The sequence below is a fragment of the Chroicocephalus ridibundus genome, chromosome 2 (genome assembly GCF_963924245.1).
Source record: "Chroicocephalus ridibundus chromosome 2, bChrRid1.1, whole genome shotgun sequence".
Classification (NCBI taxonomy): Eukaryota; Metazoa; Chordata; class Aves; order Charadriiformes; family Laridae; genus Chroicocephalus; species Chroicocephalus ridibundus.
This window is the reverse complement of record NC_086285.1, coordinates 157175634-157194106: the sequence shown is the minus strand read 5'-3', so window position 1 is coordinate 157194106 and position 18473 is coordinate 157175634. Positions and strand designations below refer to the sequence as shown.

General features: G+C 39.4%; 2 protein-coding genes across 3 annotated transcripts in view; one reads left to right on the top strand and one right to left on the bottom strand.

The window, feature by feature from the left end:
• NSMCE2 (NSE2 (MMS21) homolog, SMC5-SMC6 complex SUMO ligase) overlaps positions 1–10976 on the bottom strand; it is a 132094-nt gene extending 121118 nt beyond the window's left edge. Inside the window, exons 1-2 of the mRNA XM_063327528.1 lie at positions 10838–10976; positions 7214–7361 (exon numbers count right to left, since the gene is read on the bottom strand). Coding sequence (XP_063183598.1) covers positions 7214–7346 — 133 coding nt within the window. The 5' untranslated portion in view covers positions 7347–7361; positions 10838–10976. The remainder of the gene's footprint in view (positions 1–7213; positions 7362–10837) is intronic.
• A 25-nt stretch (positions 10977–11001) lies between these two features.
• Positions 11002–18473, top strand: part of WASHC5 (WASH complex subunit 5) — a 29723-nt gene continuing 22251 nt past the window's right edge. The window contains exons 1-6 of one of the 2 annotated variants that reach the window (XM_063327527.1): positions 11002–11139; positions 12058–12346; positions 14607–14752; positions 15748–15832; positions 16104–16204; positions 17138–17330. In XM_063327527.1, coding sequence (XP_063183597.1) covers positions 12161–12346; positions 14607–14752; positions 15748–15832; positions 16104–16204; positions 17138–17330 — 711 coding nt within the window. In that variant the 5' untranslated portion in view covers positions 11002–11139; positions 12058–12160. Of the gene's footprint in view, positions 11185–12057; positions 12347–14606; positions 14753–15747; positions 15833–16103; positions 16205–17137; positions 17331–18473 lie in introns of both variants that reach the window. The other variant, XM_063327526.1, reaches the window with a different exon arrangement.

Below are 18473 nucleotides of genomic sequence, written 5' to 3'. Positions count from 1 at the left end.
GTGAGCTCTGCTGGCAGGGAGAACAGGGTATGCACCAGGAAACGAGCAGACAAGCAGGAAAAGCCAGAGCTGTAAAAGGCTAACCTAATCTGGGGCACATGCCAAAGAATCGTATCACTAACACTCTGTAAGACCCACGGGCCTGCCCTGTACATTCTGGTGAGCAGAAAAATCCTTCAACGTGTGGAGACAGAGAGGAGGAATTCTCATGCAGACCTTGCCATTGCCACGGGAAGATCACTGCTATGTAATACAGATGGCAAGGCGCCACGGTAGCAGCTGACCATAATGTTCTAGGGCAAATTTTTGAAGAAAAAGAAAAGGATCTCATTTTTTCCCCCCCAATAAGATCAGAGTTCAGGTGCAATAACTGTGTCCCACACACATTTTCTACACTCCAGGGCCTCTACACCTCACAGTGGGAATGAGATGTGTGGTTGGAAGAAAGCCCATCAAGGAAGTATCTTGATCTCTACTACAAAACCTGTTCAGCTAATTAGACAAAACCCTATCTGTCAATGCTTTAAAATGCTTTTCAGAAGTTTTATGCCAAGAAATTCTTATCATCTTGTCTGCAGTTAGCATACTCTCCAGCCCTCCCAGTTATTTCCCGTTTGTACTGGACATTCCTCCCAGTCTTTGACTCCAGCCCAGACAAAAGCAACAGCCCTTCCAAAGAGCAAGCTGCTCGGCTAAAAGCCTGGAGGTGACCATGAGGTAGTCTTCTTCATTCCAGTATCTATAGCTCTCTGTACTTCACAGTCCCGTATTATTGACACAGTTCTGCTGCTTCCTCCTGAGGATTCAGATACAACTGCCATCCTTACTCAGCAAGTCAACAGAATTCACATCTGATAACTCTGAGCGGAGTTGGGAACGGATGCCTGTCTTGGACATGGCAGACCTGTGCTGGGCCAGCATATTCACATCGTTACCAGCACATCAGTCAACACACAGCAGGTGACACTAATTTCAAAAAAGAAAAGTAAGACTTATCCTTCCAGGATTTCACACGGATGTCCAGCAGTGCTTTCTAACCCTATAGAGCTACTTTAAGTAGTTTAAGTAAAAGACAATTCAGCAACTAAGAGAAGTTTAATTAGCAGTGCAAACAGCTGTACCTCAGCATGCAAAGGTGTCGATAGGGGGCTGAAAGTTCCATACTAGGAGCATTACATTTGAGAGACAATGACAAACAAGTACTGACTCAGTGAATTCTTTTTTCAATCACACTACTAAAGCTCAAACAGCAGCTTGAGGCTAAATTGAGTATAGTAGAACTCAGATGATTTCACTTGCATTAAAACTAATTTCAAACAGTGTCACCTTCAAATTCACCTATCTATTAGGACTCCAGTCCAGCAAAGGAGATAAGCATGTGCTGAAGCTTTAAAATATACAGACCACCCTGAAACTTGGCAGACCACTCAAGAATTTCAATGTATCCTTTCCTTCAGTATTTTGCTAGGTTGGGGCACAGAACATCCAAGACTGTTTTGAGCACAGGGAGGACATACTGAAACCACCTATGCACAGCCTAGTTTTCTGCTTAGGTGTTTGGTTTTTCTTATATAGTAACATTTTAAAATGTTTCTATACCACAACGGAATTCTTGAAAGAAGAGGAAAAGATGACTTTTAGACAATGTCAGTATCTAAACATAATTAGCATAAAGACTGAGATGGACATAAAACTTATCCTTCTTTTTAACCCATTAAATAAAATGAGCTTTTAAGGTGGCTGTTTGCCTTTGACATTCAGTTTGGTGAAACTAGTTTTAACCTCTAGATACAGATCCTTAATCCCTTACAGGATCTTTTAAAATTTTGTCTCTTTGCCAGCACATGCTCACATCACACCACCATCAAGATGCTTAATGCTAAAAGTCTGCAGATTCTCAATGGACAAGGAGGTCTTAATCAACAATTTAGCTTCACAGACATCAAGATTATTTGAGAAATAAAAGGTTTTCAGGATGAGATGCATTACAATTATTCTTCACCTAAATTAACAGCAGTTAACAGGAATTCTGCCTTATTTTGCTAGAGTTCGTACATGTTCATAAATGAGCAATGCCTGACCTGAACAGTTAACACTAGTCATTTTTTTTCATAAATCTATGCAGGACTAGAACAAAATGGACGCAAATTTATTAGTGGACTAAGCAATAGAATCACTGATGAAATTAAGACTTGGTAAGTGCAATTTTGTCAATGAACCTTACAGCAGTCTAAGTATCTCATCCTTACAGCACACTGTGAACAGTGGATTCCTTAGAGGAAAGACACTTGGGAATCACTGTGGTTAGAGCTAACTTAAGATTTATCTCCAGAGTGCAGCAGCAGTGAACAAGATGCTAGAAGGCATAAAAGAAAGGGGAGGTAGTACAAAGCTGGGAACAGATTCTGAGTGTTTATATCATTAAAAGCCTCACAGACATTTCAGTCTGTTTTAATTCTACTGTGAAATATTTTCCTTTTGACTTCTTCATGTGAGGTCTATCATTATTTACAATTCCAAGTAAAAAAATCCATACTGCCGTATTATCTCTCACTAGGACTTCCAAAACATCTCACAGCATTAAATAAAGCTTAAATGGACAGAAATAATTTTAAATTTACTCTTGTGGACTGCAAAAAGATGTCAAGAGAACTATATGCATAAGTAGAGATGAACATGAATCTGCCTAGAAATATTGGGTGTTAAATCTTTCCATTATTCATATGAAAAGAAAGCATTGTTTTTATTAGTATTATTATTTTGCAGAAAGTAGTAAAACAAACTCGTTCAAGGTTATGGAGAATTAGATTAATTGGTACATTCTGTCCTACATTTCAAATGTGGGACCATGTAATGAGAGGCTATAAATCTTCAGATCTTCAAAGTAATCTGAATTGCAATTTATATTCGTGAAACTGATTCCCTCACTTTTCTAGATTTCTCTGACCACTATTTATTGCAGAGCTAGTGTTTAATTATTTAACTGACCCTTCCTCCCGCATCAATTCCTCCAACAGTTGTTTATACTCCTTGGAATATCTGTGTCCAGTGAGATTACTTTATCTTTCCAGAACAGAAAGTCAAAAGCTATAGGGGAAAATTCCAAGTTAATAGGAAGTTCTGAGCACAATTAATGCGTAGGAGAAAAAAAAGAAAAGCAAAGAATCCCAAATCTGAGAACTGTATCCAAACTAAAAGGCTCTGTTTTTATTGCCAGAAAGTAACGGCCTCATGTAAGTTAACTATGATGAGCAAAAGTGTTCATTTTTCAGAATATAATGAATAGATGTACATAGGGCTCTTAAAATAAATTTAACTACAGCAGTGCAGTAATGCACAGTAGGCACAGTAATCACTAGTAGCATCAGTACATGCACTGGCTTGCAGCCATACTGCCTTTATCCTGAAACAGATAAATTCCATTTAAGCAGGACTGAAGTGAGTGAGTAGGTAGATGGCAGCTTCCTAAAAGGAATTATGCTGCAGAGAGAAAGGATAGTCTCACTTCAACATGAGGCATTCTCCATATGAAATTACCGCTGAAATGAAAACCCAGTGCTTGATTTAGTTCTGAAACATTCAAACATTATGTCAAAATAAAGGTGTGAAAGATCTATTGTGATATTTATTCATGAGTAAGCAATTTAATCTGATGTCCAACTCAAAAACCTCTATCTTCTCTAATAAAGTTTTCTCAGTTGTTTCAGCCAGTTAGACGAAATCTTATTTTCTCTTTTGGATTATGAGATTATAATACAGTTACAATGTTTCTGTGTAGGCGCCATTATTCACCCATAAATTTCATTTCAGTGGTGGTGAAGTAAGTAATCCCTACAACCATTATTTACCTCCCAGAGAGTTGAGCCGCTTAGCCAGTGCTTGCAAAGCTTCTGAGATGTCTGGAGAAAGGTTACTATAGGTTACAAGGTTACTATAAATCATGGAATATCCTGAGCCAGTTCCTGCCCACGAGTCTGGCACCTCTTCCTATCGGCAGCCCTCCGGTTTCACGATCAAACAAGTAGTTTTATTCCCTCTTTATTCTATGTAACACTACCACCATCTGTTTACAAAGCTTAAATTCAAAATCATTCTGAGAGGATTTTATAGCGTCTATAACCAGTGTAAGAGTTCTGTGTTCTCTGGGTGGTTTAACTGGAGAAGACTTTAGGCTACTCAAGGATCATGGCCCGATCAACAGACAGGTAAAGAGGCCAGTTTCTTTTCAATGCTTTTTGTAACTTAAATGGAAGTACTGCTTACTTCCTATCTTCTTCTGCCCCCTAGTGAGCTTAGATTTTCACTCTACGTGAACAATCATGTGGCTGCTTTATAACTTACATGAATACAAAAGTGCTGAAACACCAAACTGTTTTCTTTTTACATCCTTTAGAAGCGTTCTTCCTATCGTTCTCCACTAAATACATCAGAAACCAAAGAGCTTTTTCTAGCCCTACAGTGCTAATATGCAGGAAGTAATTTTTACTGAACAGGGAAACACCCACAAAATTGGCACACCATAAAACCCCTTTAAACATGTCAAAGAAAACTTAAATTTGTTAATTTATATTTCTCATCTTTACTAGAGCTCTCAAGTTAGAAAAATCACACACAGGTTCTTTCACAAATCACTGTTTAATTAAAAAAAAACAAACCACAAAACCCACAAACTATGGCATTTGCTGCATAGAAAGCATCTCAAATACAGCACCAGAGCAAATCTACTACCATATCTAATAAAGTAGGGAAAAGTGATCCGGTTAGATCCATCGTGTACGTTTATAGGAAGTCCCTCCACAATACTGCATTAAACGGTAGCCAGTCCAGCAAACATTACTGTGTACTACCTAATAAATATGCTTACCAGTAAACGTTTCCAGGATTGGGCTTGTGGAGAATAGCAATTAAGAGAGTAAACAGACATCACCTGCTACACCAACTTTGCCTTTTCAGTTATTTGTCTTCAGATGTGAATGTGACCTCTCTCATGTACTTGCTATGACAAGTTTTGGTACTATTCCCAAAAAACAGAGTTGTCCAATATGAAAGTCCAAAGGAATAAAATACCTTCACAGAAATAGCGCTTGTAAAACAGAATAACAGAATTCTTTGTTTCTACAAAGCCTGGCAATGAAACCTGTCAGAAGCTGGACAGTTAAATTCTGTAAAGGAAACTAAAACAAACTGCAAATGGGACTAGAAGAAGAATGCAGAAATGTATTATCTAACGCTGGCTCAAAATTTAATTTCTATTTTGCCTCAGAACGTGGAGGCAAAGTAGGATAGATGAGTAACAATTCTAGAAATAGAAACCATCACATGTGAGTTGGAGGTAGACCTGAACGGTCAAGTGTGGCAGATCAGATGATGCTAATTCTAAAACTCTTTTGTTTATCAGAAGTATGTCATGCCACAGAAACCCTGTATCTTTCCTGATGGCACTGTGCAAGGAACATAAGAACTTGAAGTCCAAGTGGAGCAGCCAGCAGAGTGAAAACAAAACCTTATGAGTGAGGAGCTTCACTCATTTGTTTGTTCCGTGTACACACGTACATATATCTGCAAGGAGAAGTGTAGCAGTGAAGAGGACAGTTATTGTAAGTAAAAAGCTAACACCGCAACACCAGACCAAAGAGGGTGAAACTAAAAATACAAGTCTGGAATACCTTTTCGGTAGAGCAATGGGATGGACTATGTTAAAAGGTCATGCTTGACAATTCTGTAACTATGATTCTACAGGAAAGGTGCCCCTGTTAAAATAAAATGAGCGTTATGGTCTAGAAACTGTTTTCCCTCTCCATGATGTAACTTAACTGTAACAATGACCGTAGGCATTTCACCAAGAGTAATCTCCTACCCTCAGGATAGAATGCTAAATATGGTCCTTTTGGTTACTGACTGAAATGGACAAAGTAATTTCAAGTTTGTAAATAAGGATTAATGTGTCAGAAGCAGATAAGTAAGTAAGGAAGATAACAACATTTCCTAGGAGTATAATGCACAGGCTTCCAGCTGCAGACCTGCACAGTGAAGCGTTAAGTTGCCTTTCACCCCTCCAAATGGGAATGCAACAGGGGCTTTTACTGAAATGTGAAATTAATCAAAGCTTTTAACTTTTGTACAAATAACTAATTTCTGTGGATCATTCTGTGGTCTTGGGACTGAAAGAATTCAGTACATTCAGTGTATTTCCACATATTGCTTATGGCAAGGTAGGAGAGATGGTGACTACAAAAGCAGAGAGGAAACAGAACTGGTTATACCAGTTTTACCTCAAAGGGAATCCCCAGTTGACTGTTCAGACAAGCTTTCCATTTCCTCTACCCCACTAGAAATTACATGTCAATTGTCTCTGATGGCAGTATGGATAAAAAGGTCGAAGGATAGAGAGAACTATCACAGTAGGAATAGAGAAAAGCATTCATCTTGATTGTACATAAAACTTGTCTTAGTTGTGTGCAAAATTTATAATGAACAGCAAAACTTTTGTTTCAGAGGATTCTCGTTCTCCACTCTCCACTCATAATTAAAACTATTAGGGTTTTGGAGTTTTAAAGTTTTTATTTTTTTCCTAGTGAAAACATTATCACAGGTCTAAGAAAGATAGCGAAATGGGATGCCTAATGTTTGTCTTTGAAAAGTAGCTTTGCAGTGCACCTGTTATTGTGAAATAGCAATGACGAGACTGTTAGAAGTGATTACAGATTTAAGGTACCCCATTTTGCAAATGTTCAAATTGAAGCACCCCAAAAGGGCCTAATTTTCAGTAGAGAAAGAGACAGCATTTAAAAAAATTGCAGGTGTCTCAAGCTTTGTACTCAAAATCATTATTTAAATATATCTTGCCCTAAACATCAAATAAAACACACACAAAGAAGCAGTATTGGAATGAAAAGTCATTTTATTCACCCACTTAAGAGGCCTTCTCCATCTTGTTCAGCAATGTTAAAGTTTTTACAAAGCTGTAGGGTAACCACCACTGGAACACAATTAGTCTTGGGTGTTACAAAAGCTGGGACAATGTTTGCCTGGTATTTACATTTTCACTGAACTTATCATTTAAGATAATTAAGTGATTGTAATGAAAACAGCCTGGTCTAGCCAGAAGAGCTACAGTTCCTATAATGAAGATAGATATTAACAATAACAAAATACATAGGCCTAGGACTCATCTGTCAGATTCAGGATGCAATATAAGAGAGAATATACTTACTGAAACTTTCCACAAGGTCAAGGGCAACATGAGTGGCAATCTCCATTCCAGTATTTATGTAAGACTGGCAGTTTTTCAAAGATGAAAGAGAGGAATCCACAGAGTTGAATGAGATTCTTGCACTGCCCGGCATCTTGAAATCGTTACTCTAGAAGTAACAGATAAAGCATTTTGAATGCAGCTTACACCCAAAGAATTTGGGAGAGAAAACAGAAGTACAGATAGCTAACCATAAAGCAGTGTCAACAGAATCACTGAAACAGCAGAGAGCAGGGATGGAATCTTAGCTCCCAAGATGCCAGTAGTTTCTGTGGAACTCCAATTCACCAGAGGTTTTCAATTCACTTCCTATTCACTATTAAGCAGAACTACAACACAAAAAGCAACTTGCAGTTTTCATCTGCTCGTTCCTATTGCTAAACCACAATGAGGTTCAAACTCAATGATTACGTTCACTTGAAAATTACTGCTCTATCTCAGATCCAAAAAAGCCCACAAGCCCAAAAACCTGTCTGTTTTCTAGGCATGTTATCAAGTAGGCTTGAAAGAAATATAACCTCTTGCATCCAGTTCAGCCTCACCAAATACAAGCCTGATTCAACAGTTGGCCCTTGGAAAAAATAATCTAACAAAGGGCCACTCTTTTAAGAATGTACTTAACAGTAAAACATCTACCACCATTTTTAAGTAAAAGCGCACCTTACAAATGCTGCCTGCTTCCCCCAAAGCTGCTACAAACTTTTAGTACCAACATTCCATTAGCACAGAATAGCATTCCACAGGAATCACATTTAGTTTCTTTACCACCGTCTTCCTTTCCAATACTGATCCACAACCTACAGCCTTGCACGGATTAACTGCTTCTCCTCTGTCATTAACACAACCTTCACGTGGGTTTGCTTATGCTGTGCCTATCCACACTGCTCACATCAGTTGGTTTCTTCTGGACATGGATCTGTCAGAGCAGGTCCAGAGGAGGGCCACAAAGATGATCAAAGGGCTGGAGCGCCTCTCCTATGAGGACAGGCTGAGAGAGTTTGGGTTGTGCAGCCTGGAAAAGGCTCCAGAAGAAGTTATAGTGGCCTTCCAGTACTTAAAAAGGGCCTACAGAAGAGAAGGGGAGGGGCTCTTTATCAGGGAGCGTAGTGATAGGACGAGGGGTAATGGTTTTAAACTGAAACAGGGGAGATTTAGGTTAGATATTAGGAGGAAATTCTTTACTGTGAGGGTGGTGAGACACTGGAACAGGTTGCCCAGGGAAGTTTTGAATGCCCCGTCTCTGAAATTGTTCGAGGCCAGGTTGGATGGGGCTTTGAGCAACCTGGTCTAGTGGGAGGTGTCCCTGCCCATGGCAGGGTGGTCCGAACTACTTACTGAATATGAATAGGACCTAAAGATGATCTTTAAGGTCCCTTCCAACCTAAACCATTCTATGATTCTCAAAAATTCCAGCTTCTGCTCTTCCTTCTTCATGCTTTGCCATAACTTGCTTGGATAACATGTAGCTATTATAAGAAACATGAACCTGGCATGCAGAATTTTATACTAAGTTTCAGGAGATAAGAAAAATTCTGCTCAGCTTTAGATACACAGTTGTTTACAAAAATAAAAGTCTTGAATAGACAGAAATACTGCATTAGTCCAAGCACTATACTGAGATCATATTGGGGGAGGGAGAGAATGGAATCCATAACCACATTTGGGATATACCAGAAATTTTATCTGAATTCTACACAAGATCCCAACGGGATCAGTTGTTCTATCAACAATAGCCTTTGACACGCTATAATCCAACAGAAATCTGGAAAATACCTTCACAGAAAGGACAAAGCTTTGCCCAAGCTTTGCATACCCAAGGCTGTATCTCCTGGTACTTTCCCTGGTAGTCCATAACTAAATCTTGCTTTCACCCTAACCTGAACAACATTGCCACATTCCTCATGAATATCATGCAGACTCTGACGCTTGAATGCCTGCTGTCATGCTCTCTTCTATCCTAATGTTTTCTTTCAGATCTTTTTTTTTTCCATTTAAAAAATGTGCTTGGCCACTCAAGACTATCTTTTATGACACCACTTTTAGGTCATGTGCTTCCAACATTTTAAAAACAGTTCAAGTTCACCACTTAAACTTGTGAATTACATATAAATTGCTTTCCTCTCTGGACCCTTCTAAAGGTGCATTTTGCCACAGAGGAAGCAGCAGCCTTCAACAACAGCTTGTTATGTCAGCTCATGCTCTCCCCACCAAAAGACAGTGATTGCTACCTTTAGAGATCTTTAGAGGCTTGTCAAACAACAGAAGACAAGGAAAAAGTTCCATACAGAACTCCTTGAAAGTAAAGGAAAAGGATGCTCTTAAAGATTTAATAACAAATACTTTCAGCTGTTACTTTTTGGTTTTTTTAAAGCACCTGTTTACCATCTTAGCAAGACTGTTTGTATAGAACCTCTGTGATCCAAATATACACTATTAAATAGTCACATAAAATCATGTTAGCAGCTTCATCTTTCCGGGCCCATTTAGTGAGAACCTAATTCCCTTCTTGAACTTGGTAAATCTCACTGAGAAAGCCTGCTGTTCTTTTGGAAATTTCACAGATACACACTGTGAAAGGCAGGAATCTGAAAAAAACAACAGTGAAAAGTTAAAAAAGCTTCTTCATTCTCTTGACATTTGTGGAAGCACTGAGCAAACTACACAGGAACAGAAGTTACTGTTTACAATATTAAATCATACCATTGGATTGGTAGTTTCATCTCAATCTGTCTAGTACTATTGGACAAATTTTCCTTTTTTTTTTCTTTTTAATATTATTTTTCTTAGAAACTGTTTATGATCCCAAGCAAAGATTTCACTCTTGAATTTTCTAAGTGAATTCTTCAACTTTCAGCTTGCAGCTGTCCACTCTGCCTTCAGAGGAAAAGCCACATTCCTCACTGGAACTGGCTTCACAGTAGTGTTTTTTAAGGTGCTCCTTTTTGCCAGGAAGGTCTTCAATGGGTCCATCAATGAAGCACTTAAAATTTGCAACTCCCACCCCCTCACTTCTGGAAAATACAACCAGCAAAATCAGAGTTGAAAAGGTGACCAAGTGAGACTACCCGAGGCAGGTTTTCTTCCTTCAACAATAAGTGATCAAATGGTCCAGACAGGGCTACTAAGCAGCAAGCTTAAATTACAGTTTCTATTCTGCCACTTATTTTAAAGATTTGAGCAAATAAGCTAATTTCTCTATGCTTCAACATCCCAAACTAGGAAGGAGAATAAGAAAAAAAAAAGTTACTTCTATAACACAAGATCTAGAGATGACAAGTGCTCACTGACTACCAGGACTAGTGCCTACCCCCGAGACACGCTCGGTGACCACCTACCGCAGGGAGACGTTACTTCCCCGCCACAAAGGTCTGGAGAAGATCCCACCACGTAGGAACCCCCGCTCCCCCAGCCCTCCACCTCACTCCCCGGCCCACCCTGCCCCTCCTCAGCCATGCACGGAGGATCAAAGGCCACACATCCCCTTCCCGCCCGCCTCTCCCCGCTCCCTCGGCCGGCAGAACGCTGCCCTCACCCCGCCCGAGGGGAAGGGGGCGGCCGAAGCAGCCGCCCTCACCAGCGCCTCACCTAGTCCCAGCCGCCGAGGCCCGAAGGGGCTCCTGGCCCAGCAGTGTCCTCCCTGCACCGACCCTCGCGGCGGCAGGGACAGGCGGGCGAGCTGGGCCCCGGGGAGGCGGGCCGGCCGGCCGGGCGGCGGAACCGCCTCATCAGCCGGCGCCTCTCCACATGACGGCGCCGTCATGTGAGGGGAGGGCTCGGCCGCGCCGCACGGAGGGCCGCCGCCTCCTTCCTTTCCTCCCTCCTTCCCCCCTGCTGCCCGCGCCTCACCTCAGGCGCTGAGGGAGCCCAGCACCCTCCTCCGGGGGAGGGTGAGCGCCGCCGAGCGGGGCCGGCAGCGGCGGGGAGGCCGCCGGGTGAGGGGAGGCGGCGGGCGGTTGGTGTGGCCGCTGAGGCGCGGTTGGAACCCTGAGGGAGAGCACTGGGGCAGGGGGGCGGGGTGGGATGGAGCTCCGAGCCCGGTCCGGCCGCTGAGGGGTCCGCGGCCCGCCGGGGAGGTTGCTGCGGCCGCTAATGGTGTCCGGCGCCTCGCCGGGCGGGAGGGCTGGGCTCCCCGTTCCCGTTTCGGGGCAGAAGAGGCACTGTCATCTTGAATTTATCTCAGTGGCTTGGAAGGTTGTTCTTGGAAAGTCAATTCGTAACTTTCCATGAGTGTTTCTAAATGCAAAAGCTTATTTTCAGCGCTGCCGCGCTCCTTATCTTGCAGGAAACATGTCGATAAATAAAACTGACCAGGAAATGCAACCGCAGCACCGAAGCTAACCAAGCCTTCGGTAGTACATGAAGGAATGGAGCTGTATCGTTTCCATTTGCTGTAAAAGTTTTCCTTGTTGCTAAAGCCTGTCGCAATCACTGTGGTTGTATTTTCAAAGTGGGTAGCTAATATAAACATATCTTGTAACGTGTTTTTGCTTTCCGTGCTGCCATCTACTTGAGTGGTCTCAATCGCTTCAGTATTTGTGATGGTTTCCTTTTTCAATAGTTCTCTCAACTTTTCTGGTACAAAAGGTTGTGCTTTCCTTTCCTGGTCACACAAGTGACTGAGTCAAACACAGTGTATGTGCTGAAGATTAATTCAGTGTGTATTTTTTTTTCATTTTACAAAGCTGTGGATAATTTAGATTACATAAATTTTAAAAAAAATTAGAATATGCTTAAAACCACGTATAGATTAAACTATAAAAATACGAATACAAACCCCTCAATGTGTGTTGGTTTTGTTTTTACAGGTTATTAATGGCACAGCTAGTTTTCTCATCAGACTTCTTCAAATAACTAACAATCAGAAGCTGACTGCAGGATTTCTGCTGCTCTGTCACATCCAGCTCCGCGATGGTTGATTTTCTAGCTGAAAACAATCTCTGTGGTCAGGCAGTTCTTCGGATTGTCTCCTGTGGAAATGCCATCATTGCAGAACTTCTGAGACTTTCTGAATTTATTCCTGGTGTTTTCAGGCTAAAGGACAAGGCTGATCAACAGAAGTATGGGGATATCATATTTGATTTCAGCTATTTTAAGGTAAATCCTTTTCTTTTATTGTTAAACTTTTCCTTAAGGCATTGCTGTCCTGCATAAGGATGCTTCACGTTATGAAATGGCCATTCCTGACTATTGTGTTTATTACTAGCGTTCTTCAGAATTGACTTCTTACTCACTTAGTTTTTACCAAAAATTCACCAAACTGAGATAGCAATTGGGACATGCTTGCATGCTAACATTACGCTTCTGGGCTGTCTTGGTTTTTATGTACTTCTTGTCATACTTAGCCTCATCTTACTCATTTCAGTGAGAAGAAACAGTCTAGGGAAGGTTCTGTGCTTAAAACCAGTAGGCAGAATGTAAGTATAACTGATACCTGCACTGAGAGTATCAGGGCGAGAAGGGGGCAGCAGTTTTAAGTGCATTCAAGAACAGTCCCAGCTACACCTTTCAAAATGTTTGATGAGTCATCTGGCCTGTGAACTTTGATGGATACCGATTATATAAAACTTGAGTATTGTATTCTGGGGGTGTATTATTAGTAGTAGTAGTAGTTTCGTGCAGGAACATAAAATTATACTTTCACCATCAGGTTCTGAGCCTGTGCGGTTGGTTGTTTTTCCTTTGAAGCAGTACTGTGGGCAGTATGCCCGTCTTCCTTTGGTTATCTGTAGTTTATTCTTTGCAGCCATGAAAACTGCTTTCTGCTTTCCTGTTTGACAGTACTGGGATTGTTCGTTCGCTGGACTTGTCACATGTGCTGAATAAACAAATAGATCAAAGAGTAGTGTCCATGAAAAGCCCTTATTTCCCTTACAAAATTAAGCTTCTTGCAGTACCTATTTCTCTTTGCAATTCTTCAGCGTGATTAAGAAGGAACTACAGAGACTTATCTAATCTGACTTTATCTGGATTGTACAATACAAGAAGTGTTAATAGTAAAGCAAGGGGGAGGGATTGTGGGGGTTTTTTAGTAAGAGTTGTAAATTTCAAGCACTAACCATGAGCCTTAGATGCTGAAAACCCTGAGCGCAAATCATTTCCCAGATACCTTTAGATCTAAGTGCTTGCTGTTTTTAAACAAAATACTTGAAATTTTAAAAGCAAGTAGGCATAATTGGAGAGAAATACAACTATCCTTGAAACTGTAAGATTTTTGGATGTTAAAGAAGCATAACAGTGCTGCTGCTTTTCAGAGTACTCACCCCAAAATCTAGAAAAGACATAAAGTAGAGATCAGTGAATTTACAGATATTTTCATTGCGAATGTGCCATTTCTGTATTCATGATTCTTAGAATTACCTAATGAGAAGAGATTTGAGATTTTGAAAATTCAGGCTGTTTACTTTGGGCATTTGAACTTCATGGGCAGTTTGGGGCCTGCTTTTATCCTTTGTTTTATGTAGGCATTTTGCACAAAAAGAGAAACAGAAGAGCATTTTTAAAACAACACAAAAAATGTCATCTGGGTATTAAGCTTGATATTTCATTTTAACTCTATTTTAAGCTATTTTTATGTAGTTCATGTTGACTAAATCCTTTTAAGCCATGATCTCATGCTGTCGTAAGTGGTCTGTGGAATAACGTTAACAGTATTTTCAATTAAATGTTAATATTTTCATCTGAACATTAACAGTATTTTCATTTAAATGGTGATGGTGAGACCAATGAGAAACGTTGACAGTGGTAAATGCTTAGAAAAGTTTGTACCATTGCTTTAAGGAATTCAAGCTCTTCATCCCAACCCTTTTTCCCCCGCAGTTGTTAATGACATAGTTTCTGCATTAACTTGGGGGACTAGCACTGAGCTAGATACAGAGTCTGTAAAGAAAAAAAAAGTAGTGTAATACTTTCAAACAGTTTAAATGTAGGTGAAATGAGAAGGTACTAAGCTTTGTAAGGCTTCAATGTTACGATTTCTATCTCAGAAATCAATTAGACCAAAGGTGTAAAGCAAAAAAAACCCATCAGGGAGATAGTTAGCACTGTAAAAAGCACACAGTGTCTTCAGATGCACTGGGCTTTACCCAAAGCATTAACTATTCTTTTCCATTGATTACCTGGGATAAATCATATTTAAAATCATTGCAGATTGTAACAAAGTGTAAAACTCATCTTTATGGAATCAATGTTCAATCACAAAGTAGCTTCGAAAACTACAGATCCTTGTTTTAGTAAGAAACGTTAATTCTGGTGTTGTGCACAGAGTGGTGGTTGTACGTGTCTGTGTCCTACTGAAGAGATGTCAAAAAGAAGTCAAAGTTAAATGTTATCTCTAAAAATTATTTTCTTTTTCTAGGGACCTGAGACATGTGAAGGCAAACTGGAAGCCAAACCTGAGTTACTGGACTTAGATGAAGAATTTCGTGAAAACAACATTGAAATTTTGACGAGATTTTATCTAGCTTTTCAGAGTGTACATAAATACATTGTAGATTTAAACAGGTAAGGTATCTTAAATACGTGTGGATTTTCTTACAGACTAGAGTACCGTTTAGTCTTAATACTGAGAAGTTTTTTCCTTAGAGACCTGATGTGCTCACTGTTGAAGCATATTCATGTGTACCTGGAAATCTGGATTGCTGGAGCGAACACTAACTTTTGCTCCTACTGTTGCTTACCAGCTTGAAAACATTTAACCTCTCTACCTCATTTCCTCAATTGTAAGCTAGAGCTACGTTTTCTTCTTTATCTTGGAGATTGTCTTGAAGATTTTTTTAATAAAAGGAGACTCTACATTATTAAACTAAGTTTTTTGTCTTGCAAAACAGAATGTCAGGTGGGTTTTTTTCTTTAACTTTCATTTGCATTATTTTTCTGAATTTAATTTTTCGGTGAAGTTGCCATATTCTCAAGTTTGCTACTCTTACCGGTAAAAAAAAATATGAAAGGTTCATTAAGTACTCTAAGAAAAAGTTCCAGAGAATCTTAAGTGTAAAAATTGGTTTTGTTATTGATCTTATAGGAAGAGATTAATTAAAAGATTACGTATTTAACATTATTAGTAAGTAGTGTTACTGGAAAATCATTTAATAGGAAGAAATCTTCTGTTAATTGAGATCAACATATTCTACTTCTAGCTCTACCTTCCAAATTGCAATCAAGATTAATTTATGGTATTTCCAGAGTTATTTTTGAGGAAACTTGAAAAAATGACAGTTTTACTAAATTTTAGAGTGGAAACCTTCTCAGTGCTCTGTTCTCAGGCTGTTACTCACCCCTAAGAAGACTAAGAGGATGTTAGCTGTAAGTTACAAAGTATCCTCTAGTGTCTTTCACGTATGCCATCAGGGTATGGAGGAAAAACTGCATGCTGCTTGTAGTAGGGAAATGTTCTGATGTGTCCGTTGACTTTCAGAGAAAATTGACCGGTTGAGTTCTGAGGACATATGATTTGAGAGCAAAATAGTCAACGACTAACTCTTTGTTATGATTCCTAGATATTTAGATGACCTCAATGAAGGAATTTACATTCAGCAAACATTAGAAACAGTCCTCCTTAATGAAGATGGAAAACAGCTTCTAGTAAGTATTGAACAGTTCTGTAATAGTAGAAAATGAACCAACTAGTTTGGTGCCAAACTAGACAAATATTTAAATTTACTGAATGCATGGAAATGCTATGACTCACTTTTAGGAGGACAAAGACCAAAAATATACAGCCTGCCATTTTTCATATTGTATTGACTGCATAGTTGATGTTGGGTTAGTTTACCAATATATGTTTGTCTTTGTGTGTTACTACAAAATAGCATTTATGTGATTTCTTCCCTTCATTCTTCCTTTTTCTGAACAGTGTGAAGCGCTCTATTTATATGGAGTCATGCTACTGGTCATTGACCAGAAGATTGAAGGAGAAGTCAGAGAAAGAATGTTGGTTTCCTACTACAGATACAGGTAATATGTATCAGTTTTCAGAAGGGCTTGAGGCTGGAAGGATGTAACATGCAGTATATTCAGTTAACTAGGTTATTGAATTAAAATAAATCAGCAACTCTTTGACTGTCTGGCGATACAGATAGACTCTGATAATTGTGCAGGGCTCTCTGCATGTTAATTGTCATAATAATGTCCTTGCATTAGCTGGTTTTACAGGTCTAGCCGCAAAACTGGAGCAACAGATTTTTCATGCTCTCATGATAGAAATTTGAAGTCTGCTGACAAACTTTCAGCTAAAGCTTTAATGTTGCAAGTGCCAGCTATGAAAGTATCACAGGTTCCCAAAAATGTGAGCAAATCTTGGTGAAAAGTCCTGAGTATCTAGACAATAAATGTGTTGCTTCTCGTAGTTACAGTGTTTGCTTAGTCAAACCAATGAGGAGTTTCCAGGGTAGGATGACAGCGTTGTTATATGACAGGATTTCAAAGGGCATCAGTGCAAATCCTTTTACGCATGTAAAAAATTAGTTATCCTGTTTCTGTGCTTCTTTGACTATGTTTATGCCTCCCAGTATATAATGAGAGAGGATTCCTTAACTCTGGAATGTAGAAGTGGGTCAGGAAGGGGAATTCAGAAATGGGGAGGAAAAAAGGAAAAAAAAAAAAAAAAAAGAAAAAAAGAAAACTCCTCTGAATGTAAAGCTCCTTGCTTCTTTTCCTGAATAAAGTTCATTTTTCTGTTTGTGCGCTTATCTGGGATTCCAGTATGGGCGTTTACCAGTGTCCTCCTATAATATGGTAAAGATTATGTTCATGGATTAAACAACCAAAAATCTCCCCGACCTTAGTTAGGGATCATTTTCTTGGAGGAAAGGTGTGATTACATGGTGAGGAGAAGGAAGGAATAGTTAGGTCATACAGCTAAATTTTTGTTTTTCTTTTGTAAAACAGTGCAGCCCGATCCTCTGCTGATTCCAATTTAGATGATATCTGTAAATTGCTTCGAAGCACTGGATACTCAAGCCAGCCTGGAGCTAAAAGACCTCCAAACTACCCTGAGAGTTACTTCAGCAGGGTACCCATAAGTGAAACATTCATTAGCATGGTTATTGGCCGCCTACGGTCAGATGACATTTATAACCAGGTAAGTTAATGTGAGATAAAAGAGGGATCTAAAACTGAATATAAAATGGTTTCTCAGGTTGAGAAGCCTCAACTGTGAAGCCCGGAAAAAAATAAACCACAGAATTATGGAGGTTTGAAGGGACCTCTTAAGATCACCTAGTCCAACCCCCTGGTTCGAGCAGGGTCAGCTAGAGTAGATTGCCCAGGGCTGTGTCCGGTTGGGTTTTGAGTATCTCCAGAGGTGCAGACTGCAGAGCCTCTCTGGGCAACCTGCTCCAGTGTTTGTCCAACCTTGCAGTAAAAAAACCCAACCTTTTTTGTTTAGTGTCTTTAAATCATAAATGATTGGTCACTCTTAATAATTCTAATTCTTCCAGAGATTCCCATTCTTTTAGTTACTGCGGAGATTTATCATCCCTTAGTAGACAATGCATTTAAAAAGGAACACTAATATCACAGTTCTAAACTATGACAATTGTATTAATAAAGGAAAAGAATAGAAGTCAAAGCAAAGTATTAGTAATGGCTACTGTGTTTACAGTCTCCTCTAATATGACTCCTTTGAGAGATCTTTAATAAAGCATTTGCTTTTGAGCAGGCTTCTGTCTTTAGAATGGACAATCAATCTTATTTCTGTAATTATTGGCACACTTTTAGTGAATCCTGGATAACTGAAACAGTTTACGGATGCCAGAAAACCAGCATTTGAAGATTAATGAATGATTATAAGAAACAAAGTCTTAAATCTTTAGGCAGGAATAATAATTTAAAAGTAGGGACCTTATAGAAAACACTTTAATATTATGGACAGACATAATAACTTTCAAGGGGGAAAAATGCCTTTTCAGCTGTGCAGTGTTCTAGAAACAGACAAAAGATAACGTAGCAAGTTGTGAGGAGAGCCCATTTTATGACATAATCTATGTCTAAGATAGGAAACCATGACATGTTTGTGAGACCATACTCTTTTACTTAATCTAGAAGTTTTACTTAAATCAGCTGATACTTTGTATCAAGATTACTTGTCCTCTTTTTTGTATAATATTGTTGGTTTATTGCCTTTCCATTAAAATAATATTACAATTTTTTTTATTTCTATTTTACAGTTGACGATGAAAGACATAATGTTTCTATACAAAGCATGGTTATAAACAATGTACTT